The 12,500-nt window shown below is 46.9% G+C and overlaps 1 protein-coding gene across 7 annotated transcripts in view; it reads left to right on the top strand.

The window, feature by feature from the left end:
- LOC138635530 (glutamate receptor 1-like) overlaps positions 1-12,500 on the top strand; it is a 40,041-nt gene that overhangs the window by 18,396 nt on the left and 9,145 nt on the right. For 5 of the 7 annotated variants that reach the window (XM_069723048.1, XM_069723047.1, XM_069723053.1 and 2 more), the window contains 12 exons: positions 692-876; positions 1,544-1,597; positions 1,880-2,038; positions 2,193-2,360; positions 2,496-2,600; positions 4,338-4,448; positions 5,332-5,538; positions 5,731-5,951; positions 6,061-6,179; positions 6,994-7,162; positions 9,010-9,208; positions 9,854-10,101. In XM_069723048.1, coding sequence (XP_069579149.1) covers positions 692-876; positions 1,544-1,597; positions 1,880-2,038; positions 2,193-2,360; positions 2,496-2,600; positions 4,338-4,448; positions 5,332-5,538; positions 5,731-5,951; positions 6,061-6,179; positions 6,994-7,162; positions 9,010-9,208; positions 9,854-10,101 — 1,945 coding nt within the window. The remainder of the gene's footprint in view (positions 1-691; positions 877-1,543; positions 1,598-1,879; positions 2,039-2,192; positions 2,361-2,495; positions 2,601-4,337; positions 4,449-5,331; positions 5,539-5,730; positions 5,952-6,060; positions 6,180-6,993; positions 7,163-9,009; positions 9,209-9,853; positions 10,102-12,500) is intronic. The other 2 variants (XM_069723050.1, XM_069723049.1) reach the window with 1 other exon arrangement.

Below are 12,500 nucleotides of genomic sequence, written 5' to 3'. Positions count from 1 at the left end.
CAATGATCTCGGTCCAGAGAAGGCGGCGGTGTTTCTGGATCATGTTTCTATCTGGTTTCTTCTTTGGAGAGTTTTAACATCATTTGTGGACGCAGCGATGAACTGTGTTCACAGACGCACACACTCAAACACAACACACACACACACACACACACACACACACACACACACACACACACACACACACACACACACACACACACACACACACACACACACACACACACACACACACACACACACACACACACACACACACACACACACACACACACACACACACACACACACACACACACACACACACACACACACACACACACACACACACACACACACACTGCTGCAGGTTCTCTGACAAACACGAGGTGGTTTCTTCATGTTGGACTGCAGGATGATCTGATGAACTTTGACCTCATTAAACATGTTTGTTATCCCGTGTTCTTCGTCCCTGCGCCAAGTCTTGCAGGTTGCGACATGTCACTGCCTGCCTGAGATTCATCTCCTGTCAGATGATTCTTCATCATCACAGACATTTATTTATGTTCCTCATCCAATCACAGCTGTGACGCAGAAATAAAACCGTGTTGAAGTTTCAGACGTCACGAGTCTTCTAGAAAACAATCAGATCAGCTCTTCGTGTCCTCCGTCCTCAGCGTCTCCTCCCGTTTTCTTACCGTCTGTCCCGCAGGTCTGTCGGTGCTGCAGAGGATCCTGGACACGGCGGCGGAGCGCGGCTGGACGGTGACCTCGGTGAACCTGGACACGCTCACCGAGGCCTCGTTCCTCAAGACGCTCGCTGACCTCGACTTCAAGAAGGACTTCCAGGTCGTCATCGACTGTGAACTGGAGAGACTCAACTCCATCCTGAAACTGGTAAAAGGGGGGTGGAGGTGGAGGAGGTGGGGGGGGGGAGGTGGAAGAAGAGGAAGGGGAGGAGGAGAGGGGGGAGGAGGTGGAGGAGGAGGAGGAGGTGGAGGAGGTGGATGTGGAGGAGGAGAGGGAGGAATAGAAGGGGGAGAGGTGGAGGGGGAGGAGGAGGAGGCTCAAACATCCTCCTCTTCCTCCTCAGCAGCAGCTGTTAGTTTATCAACTGAGGCTCATCAAGAGCGGGAGAGGGAGCCAACACATGCTTCCTCCTCTTCATCTCCTCCTCTTCCTCTTCCTGTCAGTCGACTCATGAATGCAAGGCGACTTTCTCTCACTGATGATGAAGATGACCAATTAATTCCTCAAAGAGGAACTGAGCCTTCAATTAACAGCTGTTAGGAACACACACACACAGACACACACACACACACACAGACACACTCACACACTCTCTCACACACACAGACACACAAATACACACACTCACACTCTCTCACACACACACAGACACACACAGACACACACACACACAGACACACACACAGACACAGACACAGACACACACACACACACACACACACACACACACACACACACACACACACACACACACACACACACAGACAAACAGCTGAGTGTGTCACTCCTCTTCATTGTCTCGTCTCCTCCTCAGATGGCTGCTCAGAGGAGGAACTTGAAGAACTACCACTACATCCTGACCAACCTGGTGAGGTCATCATCTTCATCTTTATCTTCATCACTCAGACTGATTCTATGAATTCTTCATCACCAACATGTCATTATTTTATATTGAACTGGATTAGGACCAGAGAAACATCACATTTCATTACATTACTTTACATTTAATTTCATTTCATTACATTACATTTCATTTCATGTGTGTGTGTGTGTGTGTGTGTGTGTGTGTGTGTGTGTGTGTGTGTGTGTGTGTGTGTGTGTGTGTGTGTGTGTGTGTGTGTGTGTGTGTGTGTGTGTGTGTGTCTGTCAGGGCTTCATGGACCTGAACGTCACAGAGTTCCAGAACCTCGGTCCGAACGTGACGGGCTTCCAGCTGGTGAACCGGTCCGACCCGACAGTGGAGAAGATCGACCAGGACTGGATGGACTTCGACAGCAAGGACCTGAAACTGACCCGCAGGAGGCTCCGGGTACACACATACACACACACACACACACACACACACACACACACACACACACACACACACACACACACACACACACACACACACACACACACACACACACACACACACACACACACACACACACTCACACTCTGTCTCTAACCTCCTCTCTCAGTACACAGGAGCTCTGACCTACGACGGCGTCAGCGTCATGGCGACGGCCTTCCACAACCTGCGGCGGCAGCGGATCGACATCTCTCGCCGTGGCAACGCTGGGGAGTGTCTGGCCAATCCGCCGGCTCCGTGGGGGCAGGGCATCGACATCCAGAGAGCCCTGCAGCAGGTACACACACACACAGTAACACACACACAGTAACACACACAGTAACGTATTGACATTCGCTAAGTCTCTCTCTCGCTCTCTTGCTGTCTCTCTCACTGTCTGTCTCTCTGTGTCTCTCTCTGTCTGTGTCTCCAGGTGCGTCTCCAGGGACTGACAGGACATGTCCAGTTTGATGAGCGTGGTCATCGCACTAACTTCACGCTGACAGTGATGGAGCTGAGCCTCACCGGGCCGAGGAAGGTGCAGCTGTTCTTCTGTTAAATTCTCAGATTTTTAAATGGAGTCTGGTGCAGAGTCTGCAGAGTCTGCAGGTTTTCTCAGTAATTACGTCCCTGCTGTCCGATTAAAGGTGTGATAATCGATGAAATCAGCATTTTTTTTGCAGTAAAATCTACCGACTTGCAGCTTCCTGTTGAACAGAAAGACATTTCTGTGAGTTCTGCTGGCACTGTTCTTTAGAGGACATCTCTCAGTCCTGTCTTCAGGGGACATTTAAAGTTAAAGGACATCCTCCTTCAGGTACAGTGTGTGGTTCCCACACAGACTTTCTGCCGGTTAGGTTAGGTTAGGTTAGGTTAGGTTAGGTTAGGTTGAGTTAGGTTGAGTTAGGTTAGGTTAGGTTAGGTTAGGTTAGGTTAGGTTAGGTTAGGTTAGGTTAGGTTAGGTTAGGTTAGGTTAGGTTCAATTCAATTCAATTTTATTTATATAGCGCCAAATCACAACACAGGTTATTTCATGGCACTTTACAGCAGAACTTTACAATATTATACAGAGAAACACAACAATTCAACAATTCAACAATTCAACAATTCAACAATTCCCACATAAGCTAGGAGGGAAAAAAAACTCCTCTTCAAGGGAGAAAAACCTCCAACAGAGGGAAGAAAAACTCCCTTTAACAGGAAGAAACCTCTGACAGAACCAGGATCAGAGGGGGGCGGAGCATCTGTTAACAGAACCAGGATCAGAGGTGGGCGGAGTATCTGCCTCGACCGGTTGTGGTGAGAGGAGAGCAGAGAGAGAAAAGGACAGCATAGAGATAGAAGAGAAGAACTGTTGGTGGAGACGACAATCACAGAGCAGAGACATGCAGCTCCATGACGGGACATCTGGAAAAGAAAGAACAGAAACTACACGAGTGAAGGAACTGAATGGAGACAACAGATAACAAGAAGAAACTGAGAGAGAAAAAGATGGTGAGGTATGAGTCAGTTAAAGAGTAGGAGGAAAGAAAAGAAGCTCAGCATGTAACGAGGTCCTCCAGCAGCCTCGGCCTATAACAGCATAACTAAGGGTTGGTTCAGGTCTACCTGAGCCAGCCCTAACTATAGGCTTTATCAAAAAGGAACGTTTTGAGTCTAATCTTAAAGCTAGAGAGGGTTTCTGCCACTCCAACACAAACTGGGAGCTGGTTCCACAGGGGAGGAGCCTGAAAACTGAAACTCCGCCTCCCATTCTACTTCTGGAAACTCTAAGAACCACAAGTAGACCAGCGTACTGAGAGAGAAGTGCTCTGCTAGGATTATATGGTTCTATAAGATCTCTAAGATATGATGGAGCCTGGTCATGTAGGGCTTTGTAAGTCATCAAGAGAATTTTAAATTCTATTCTTGATTTCACAGGAAGCCAGTGAAGAGAAACTAAAACTGGAGAAATATGATCTCTTTTGTTAAATCCCGTCAGTACTCTTGCTGCAGCGTTTTGGATCAGCTGCAGGTTTTTAATGAGTAATTTGGACATCCTTGGGTTAGGGTTAGGGGAAGGGGAAGGTGAGGGTTAGGTTTGGGTTAAGGTTGGGTTATGGTTGGGTTAGGGTTGTGTTAAGGTTGGTTAAGGTTGGGTTAAGGTTGGTTAAGGTTGGGTTAAGGTTGGGTTAAGGTTGGTTAAGGTTGGTTAAGGTTGGGTTAGGGTTGGTTAAGGTTGGGTTAGGGTTGGGTTATTAAAATATTTTAATAAAACAGTTCCTCTGCGTTTCAGATCGGCTACTGGAACGAGAAGAGAGGCTACGTGAACACAGCCGTGTACCGACCCGTCGTCGAGGACTTCGCAGGTCTGCAGAATAGAACCTATGTGGTCACTACCATCCTGGTGAGACTCCTCTTCAACTCCATTTCCATTTCCATTTCCATCTTCATCTTCATCCCCATTTCCATTTCTATCTTCATCTTCATCACCTCCATCTCCATCTCCATCTTCATTTCCATCTCCATCTCCATCTCCATCTCCATCTCCATCTCCATCTCCACCTTAATCTCCATCTCCAGTTCCATCTCCACCTCCATCTCCATCTCCACCTCCATCTCCATCTCCATCTCCATCTTCATTTTCATCTCCATCTCCATCTTCATTTCCATCTCCATCTTTATCTCCACCTTTATCTCCAGTCCAGTTCTCCACCTCCTCCCTGCCGCTCTTTTTCTGTGTTTAGGGTGGACATGTGACATCACTGTGAGTTTGTGACAACACAAACTTACAGGAAGTCCAAACAGCTCAATGGTTGATAACAAGCTGTGTTTCTGTGGGCGGAGACTTCCGACTCTTCTACAGCGTTTACAGCAGCTGGAGCTGATTTAGGATCTGAAAAGAAGTTTATACATTACTGGACCTTTAATTTATCCTCATGGTTTGTTGATCCACAATGGGAACCTTTGACGTCTGTGTCCTTCTGTCTCCATTTGTCTCCGTCTGTCTCCGTCTGTCTCCGTATGGTTCCGTGTGTCTCCATCTGTCTCCATGTTGTCCCCATGTGTCTCCATGTGTCTCCGTGTTTCTCCGTCTGTCTCCGTGTGTCTCCGTCTGTCTCCGTATGTCTCCATCTGCCTCCATGTTGTCTCCATGTATCTCCGTGTTTCTCTGTCTGTCTCCGCGTGTCTCCATGTTGTCTCCATGTTGTCTCCATGTGTCTCCGTGTGTCTCTGTCTGTTTCCATGTGTCTCCATGTGTCTCCGTCTGTCTCCGTCCGTCCTCACAGGAAGCTCCCTACATGATGCTGAAGAAGAACCACGAGCAGCTGGTGGGGAACGACCGGTATGAAGGTTACTGCGCCGAACTCGCCTCTGAAATCGCCAAACATGTCGGCTTCTCATACCGACTGGAGCTGGTTGGCGACGGGAAGTACGGCTCCCGCGACGCCGAGACCAAGATGTGGAACGGCATGGTGGGAGAGCTGGTGTACGGGGTGAGTGGAACGAGGAGGTTCTGATGGTCCACTTTAAAGATTCTCTGCAGAACTCTGGGAACTACATATTTTACAGTTTAAAGAACTCGAGTCCGGGTTAAGGAACATTTTATTTTGAAAATCAGCTGTAACTTCTGAAAACAGGGGTACAGGCAGGTGAGTAGCTGCCTCTCGTGTCTCCTCCCCTTGCAGAAGGCCGACGTGGCCGTCGCGCCGCTCACCATCACTCTGGTGCGAGAGCAGATGATCGACTTCACCAAACCCTTCATGTCTCTGGGAATCTCCATCATGATCAAAAAACCCACCAAGTCCAAACCCGGCGTGTTCTCCTTCCTCGACCCGCTGGCCTACGAGATCTGGATGTGCATCGTGTTCGCCTACATCGGAGTCAGCGTGGTGCTCTTCCTGGTGAGGTCACCGCACTCAGACAAACACGTCTGTCCTCGGAGAGCAGGACAGGAAGTACTTTTATTATTGAAACTCACAGTGAGACAGGAAGTACTTTTACTATTTCCAGGTGAGTCGCTTCAGTCCGTACGAGTGGCAGGGCGACGAGTCTGACGATGAAGATGAAGCTGTTCCCTCGTCTTCCTCTCGACGAGCTCTGCCGGCTTCATCCTCAGATCTCGCTCACTCTCTAGGTAACTCATCATCATCATCACCATCACCACCATCATCATCTTCACCATCATCATCATCATCATCATCATCATCATCATCATCATCATCATCACCACCACCATTATCGCCGTCATCATCATCACCATCATCATCATCACCATCACCATCACCATCACCATCATCATCATCATCATCATCATCATCATCATCATCTCCACTAACTTCATCACCATTATCACCACCATCATCATCATCATCATCATCATCACTATATCACCATCATCATCATCATCATTAACACCACCATCATCATCACCACCATCTTCATCATCACCACCATCATCATCACCATCATCACCATCTTCATCATCACCACCATCATCATCACCATCACCACCACCATCTTCATCACCACTATCATCACCACCATCTTCATCACCATCATCATCATCACCATCATCATCACCACCATCATCATCATCATCACCATCTTCATCACCATCATCACCACTATCATCACCACCATCTTCATCACCATCATCATCATCCTCACCACCATCATCACCACCATCATCATCATCATCATCATCACCACCATCATCACCATCACCATCACCACCACCATCTTCATCACCACCATCTTCATCACCACCATCATCATCATCACCACCATCATCACCATCACCACCACCATCTTCATCACCACCATCTTCATCACCACCATCATCATCATCACCATCATCACCAGGCCTGACACATCATGTTTGTGTTAATGTTTTTTCTTGTTCATGTTGTTCTTTTCTTGTTTATGTTTTTTTTCCTTTCTGTAAACAGGACCTATAACCGTTGTGTTCTTTGCTCGGTCAGGGTTCTCCCCAGCTCAGAACCAGAACCAGCAGAAGGAAAAGGAGAGTCCAGAACACACCAACGACTTTGGGATCTTTAACTCTCTGTGGTTTTCTCTGGGAGCCTTCATGCAGCAGGGCTGTGACATCTCACCCAGGTAGGACACCTGACGGTAAACATGTAAACATGTTCTGGTTCATCACAGATGAAAACAGGAAGTAGATTCTACGTAGATATTCTTTAATCATAATTTAATAACATTGTTCTTCTTTCTGTGACACGTTTAAAAGTTTAATGTCTGTTCTTAAATAAACAACATGAAGCACCGGGAGACATTTTGTTCTCATCAACACACACGTAGCTTTATGATGTGATATAGGATCACACACACACACACACACACACACACACACACACACACACACACACACACACACACACACACACACACACACACACACACACACACACACACACACACACACACACACACACACACACACGATCCAGAATAGAAGCTGCCTGAGCGCAGCAGTAACATACAACGAACCCGGCAGCAGGTCACACACAATCATGATGTGTGTGTGTGTGTGTATGTGTGTGTGTGTGTGTGTGTGTGTGTGTGTGTGTGTGTGTGTGTGTGTGTGTGTGTGTGTGTGTGTGTGTGTGTGTGTGTGTGTGTGTGTGTGTGTGTGTGTGTGTGTGTTCTTCTCTACTTGTGAGGACATTGTAGTTTCAACATGTAAACTCTGCAAGAACCTGATCAGAGTGTGTTTCACTGTTTTAACGTGATTGTGAGGACATTTCCAGCTTCCCCACCAGACAAGTTCTGGTTCTGGATCCAGTTCTGGTTCTGGATCCAGTTTGATCCAGTTGGTACCGGAACCGTTGTGTTGCCTCCAGAACCTTGAAGCTGTTTTTCAGGATGTTATTGTTTTTCGTTGTAAATATTTACTTCCAATACCAGTTTGTAAATGTTTTATTCTCCTTCCACTGTTTTTCTTTTTTAAATAAGACACGCCCACTGATGACATCACAGGTCCTGCTGTTCTGTGGTTTTAAACGACCGCTTCATATTCAGGTTCTGGACCCGGTCAGAACCGAGTCTGTGTTTCTGTGAGATACATCCCGTTAGCATGTAGCATCACGGAGGGTCACCTTCAGCCTGCAGGTGGAGAACATCAGTGTGTGACGTGCAGACAGCAGCTGAGCCGCCGCCATCACACCTGCTGCAGGAGACACGCGTGTAGCGTGTCCAACGAGCAGCGACACGTGTTGTAGCTGAAGCATGATTATTGATTATATGATCACAAAGATGTCCAAAATTACTCACAACTGAACAGGGTGGTAAGATGCTTCGATTTTCTTTATCCCAATAAACTGGACATGTCTCTGTCCTCTCCGTCCTCTCCGTCCTCTCTGTCCTCTGTGTCCTCTCTGTCCTCTCTCTGTCCTCTCCGTCCTCTCTCTGTTCTCTCTCTGTCTTCTCTGTCCTCTCCGTCCTCTCTCTGTCCTCTCTGTCTACTCCGTCCTCTCCGTCCTCTCTCTGTCCTCTCTCCATCCTCTCTGTTCTCTCCATCCTCCCCGTCCTCTCTCTGTCCTCTCTCTGTCCTCTCTTTCCTCTCTGTCATCTGTGTCCTCTCCGTCCTCTCTCTGTTCTCTCCGTCCTCTCCGTCCTCTCTCTGTCCTCTCTCTATCCTCTCTTTCCTCTCTGTCCTCTGTGTCCTCTCCATCCTCTCTCTGTTCTCTCTCCATCCTCTCTCTGTCCTCTCTGTCTACCCCATCCTCTCTGTCCTCTCTCTGTTCTCTCTCTGTCTTCTCCGTCCGCTCCATCCTCTCTCTGTCCTCTCTGTCTACTCCGTCCTCTCTGTCCTCTCTCTGTCCTCTCTCTGTCCTCTCTGTCTACTCCGTCCTCTCTGTCCTCTCTCCATCCTCTCTGTCTACTCTGTCCTCTCTCTGTCCTCTCCGTCCTCTCTGTCCTGTCCGTCATCTCCGTCCCCGTAGGTCTCTGTCAGGGCGAATTGTGGGCGGAGTCTGGTGGTTCTTCACCCTCATCATCATCTCGTCCTACACAGCCAACCTGGCAGCCTTCCTCACCGTGGAGAGGATGGTGTCGCCCATCGAGGGTGCCGAGGACCTGGCGAAGCAGACGGAGATCGCCTACGGGACGCTGGACGGAGGCTCCACCAAGGAGTTCTTCAGGGTGAGGATGCACTTTGCAACATCTCTTCCTGACGTCGTTGTAAAACTCTCTTCTTATTCTGGAGAAGACGTCACATCTGTGAGAGCAGCTTCTTCTAAACTGCAGTAATAATAATAATTAGTTAGTTAATAATTAGTTAGTTAGAGTGTAATACACCCGTCAGGCCTCCAGAGGGCGCCGAGCCAGATTCACGTTTTACTTTGTCTGGGTGTTAACAGGAAGGTGGTTAGGTTCAGGAAAACATCCTGTTCAAGTTCAAATAAGTCATCTTATGTACATAATGTTATGTCACGCAAGCTACGTAACGTCTTGTAACTTTCGTTAAAATAAAACCACGTTGACTTTTGCTCACTCACAGATTTGAACTCCCGTTATTCAAGTCACATGACCTCCTTGTTTAACTTCATTCATACATGTGTTTACTTTTGACGCGTAAACAAGTCAAAACGTGACACTGACACGGTGTCCTCTAGGGGACTGACGGGGGTATTACACCTCCTGGAGAGTTAGCTCCACCTCCTGGAAAGTTAGCTCCACCTCCTGGAGAGTTAGCCCCGCCTCCTGTATAGTTAACTCCACCTCCTGGAGAATTATAGCTCAATCAGCTGGTGATGGTAAACAACGTGTTGTTTTGTCCTCCGTCAGCGGTCAAAGATCGCAGTGTTTGAGAAGATGTGGTCCTACATGAAGAGCACGGACCCGTCGGTGTTCGTCAAGAACACCAATGAGGGCGTGATTCGAGTGAGGAAGTCGAAGGGGAAGTACGCGTACCTGCTTGAGTCTTCCATGAACGAGTACATCGAGCAGCGGAAGCCGTGTGACACCATGAAAGTGGGCGGGAACCTGGACTCTAAAGGCTACGGCGTGGCCACGCCCAAAGGATCTCCGCTCAGGTACCTGTGAATGTCCAGCAGGGTGGGGTCGGTGTCCATGTAGTCCTGGTGGTGTGTTTCTGTGGCAGTGAGTGAGAACATTGACATTATTATAATTATTGATCTGATAGTGCTGATCAGGTGTGAGCTTTCTGTAAAGAAAAGCTGAATAAAAAATGTTCATGTTTCTGTGATGAAACTTTAAACAGACAGAAGTTAGTTTTCAGTTCAACAACAGCACACCTTGAAGTGTAGAAATGTGACGTGTTCATTCCTCTTTAATATAATACAATATAATTATAATATAATAATAATTATAATGAATATTATTATGAATGACTGTTAATAACAAGCTAAAAAATAGACATAAAGTCGTAACACTTTGTTAGCTTCGTTCAAATGTAAACTGATGGAGGAGTCTCAGGTCTGTCTGTCTGTCTGCCTGTCTGTCTGTCTGTCTGTCTGTCTGTCTGTCTGCCTGTCTGTTAAACTGTCTGTCTGTCTGTCTGTCTGTCTGTCTGTCTGTCTGTCTGTCTGTCTGTCTGTCTGCCTGCCTGCCTGTCTGTCTGCCTGTCTGCCTGTCTGTTAAACTGTCTGTCTGTCTGTCTGCCTGTCTGTTAAACTGTCTGTCTGTCTGTCTGTGGGTCTGTCTAACTGTCTGTCTGTCTTGTCTCCCTCTCTTGTCTTTATGTCTGTCTGTCGTCCTCTGTTGTCCGCATCTCTGTCTCTACAATCAAAGTATTGATAATCCTGCTGACGTCCTGATCAATCAATCAGTCTGTTGCTGCTGTCAGGTAAAAATATTAATCTTTATTTTGTTTCTGATTATTTTTGGAGTCAAAGTCACAAAACAAAAATGACGTCAGTATTAATCAGTATTAATCAATATGAATCAGTATTGATCAGTATTGATCAGTATTAATCAGTATTGATCCGTATTGATCAGTATTAATCAGTATTGATCAGTATTCAAAGTATTGATCAGTATTGATCAGTATTAATCAGTATTGATCCGTATTGATCAGTATTAATCAGTATTGATCAGTATTGATCCTTATTGATCAGTATTGATTAGTATTGATCAGAGTTTCAGTCCACCTGAGGCCTGCACTACAAAACAGGATCTGTGGTTACCATGGTGACATCAGGTTTAATTCTGGGTTCTCAGGACTATAAAGCTCGATCATTTCTTGCCAGGATACATCGAAGGATCTACATCGCCATGGTAACTGATGCTGCAGATCTAACCTGACTCAGGTTTAGTTAAACCATATAACTGATCCTGGATTATTAATCCTTCATTTTAGTTCTTCTGATGATCCAACACTCAATCTGATCGTTACTGATCCACTTCTGGCCGAGAATCATTAACCTGCTGACTCACAATCAGAGAAGAAAACCTGCTGTTATTTTTACCTGACAGTAGCAGGTCACCTTCATCTCAGAGCATCCTCGTCATCATCACACGCTCTCCGTCACTTCAGCACTTTACTGCCAACCCAGAGGAAGAGGAAGAGTATCAGAGGAGGAGTATCTGAGGAAGACTATCTGAGGAAGAGTATCTGAGGAAGAGTATCTGAGGAAGACTATCAGAGGAAGAGTACGAGTTAAAAGGAAACAATCATTCATCATTCAGAGAAACCAGTTTTATGATCTGTTGCTTAGCAACCCCTGGATGCTAATGTCATTCTCTCCTTCCTTATGAATGTGTTTGCTCTCCTCCTCTTCCTCCTCTTCCTCTCTGACAGTCTCAGTCTGTCTCTGGGTTGAAGTCACGCAAACTAACTCTGCTGCTTCCTGTTCGTGATGCTGCTGCAGAGGCTCCGCCTCCAGCTCTTATTGATCACTTCCTGTTCGAAGAGTCTTGTTCCAGAATGTCTCTGATTCACGTGATTTAAACGTGTTTCGTCCAGCTGAGCTGCAGATTCAATGTTTTATCTTCAGCCTTCAACTGTGATGTAAAGGATGAGGATTGTAGTGACGCCTCCTGCTGGAGACAGATGGACGGTGTCTGTTCTGTGGAGGCAGATGTTTCTCTGAATATCTGGATTCTTCTGAGCTGCACGATGCACTTTGGAACAAAACTCTCCTGCTGATCTCATCACACCACTGACTGGCAGCTCATTGAACATTTGATTCATTTGCCATCGCTATGGTAACTCCCCAGCTTCCCTCTGAGAGGAACAAGTTTCTGACTCACAGACAAACGGGTCATGTTTATAAAGACGTCTTCCTCTTCATCAGTCCAAACCTGACTCTGTTGTTCCTCTGGTATTGATCAGCTGATGAACGATGTGAATGTAACGTTTGCTGCTCGGTCATCAGGATCCGTTCACTGCTGTTCAACCCAGACAGTTTCAAGGTTTGCGGACTCACCTGCTGCTGGGTTCAGCTCTGAGCCGTGAAGCTCCGTGACTCCA

The sequence above is a fragment of the Brachyistius frenatus genome, unplaced genomic scaffold, assembly GCF_029030835.1.
Source record: "Brachyistius frenatus isolate BFR_SWC_R1_liver_20210118 unplaced genomic scaffold, ASM2903083v1 Contig_315, whole genome shotgun sequence".
Classification (NCBI taxonomy): domain Eukaryota; kingdom Metazoa; phylum Chordata; class Actinopteri; family Embiotocidae; genus Brachyistius; species Brachyistius frenatus.
The sequence above is the reverse complement of the archived record's forward strand: the minus strand, read 5'-3'. Positions and strand labels throughout refer to the sequence as shown.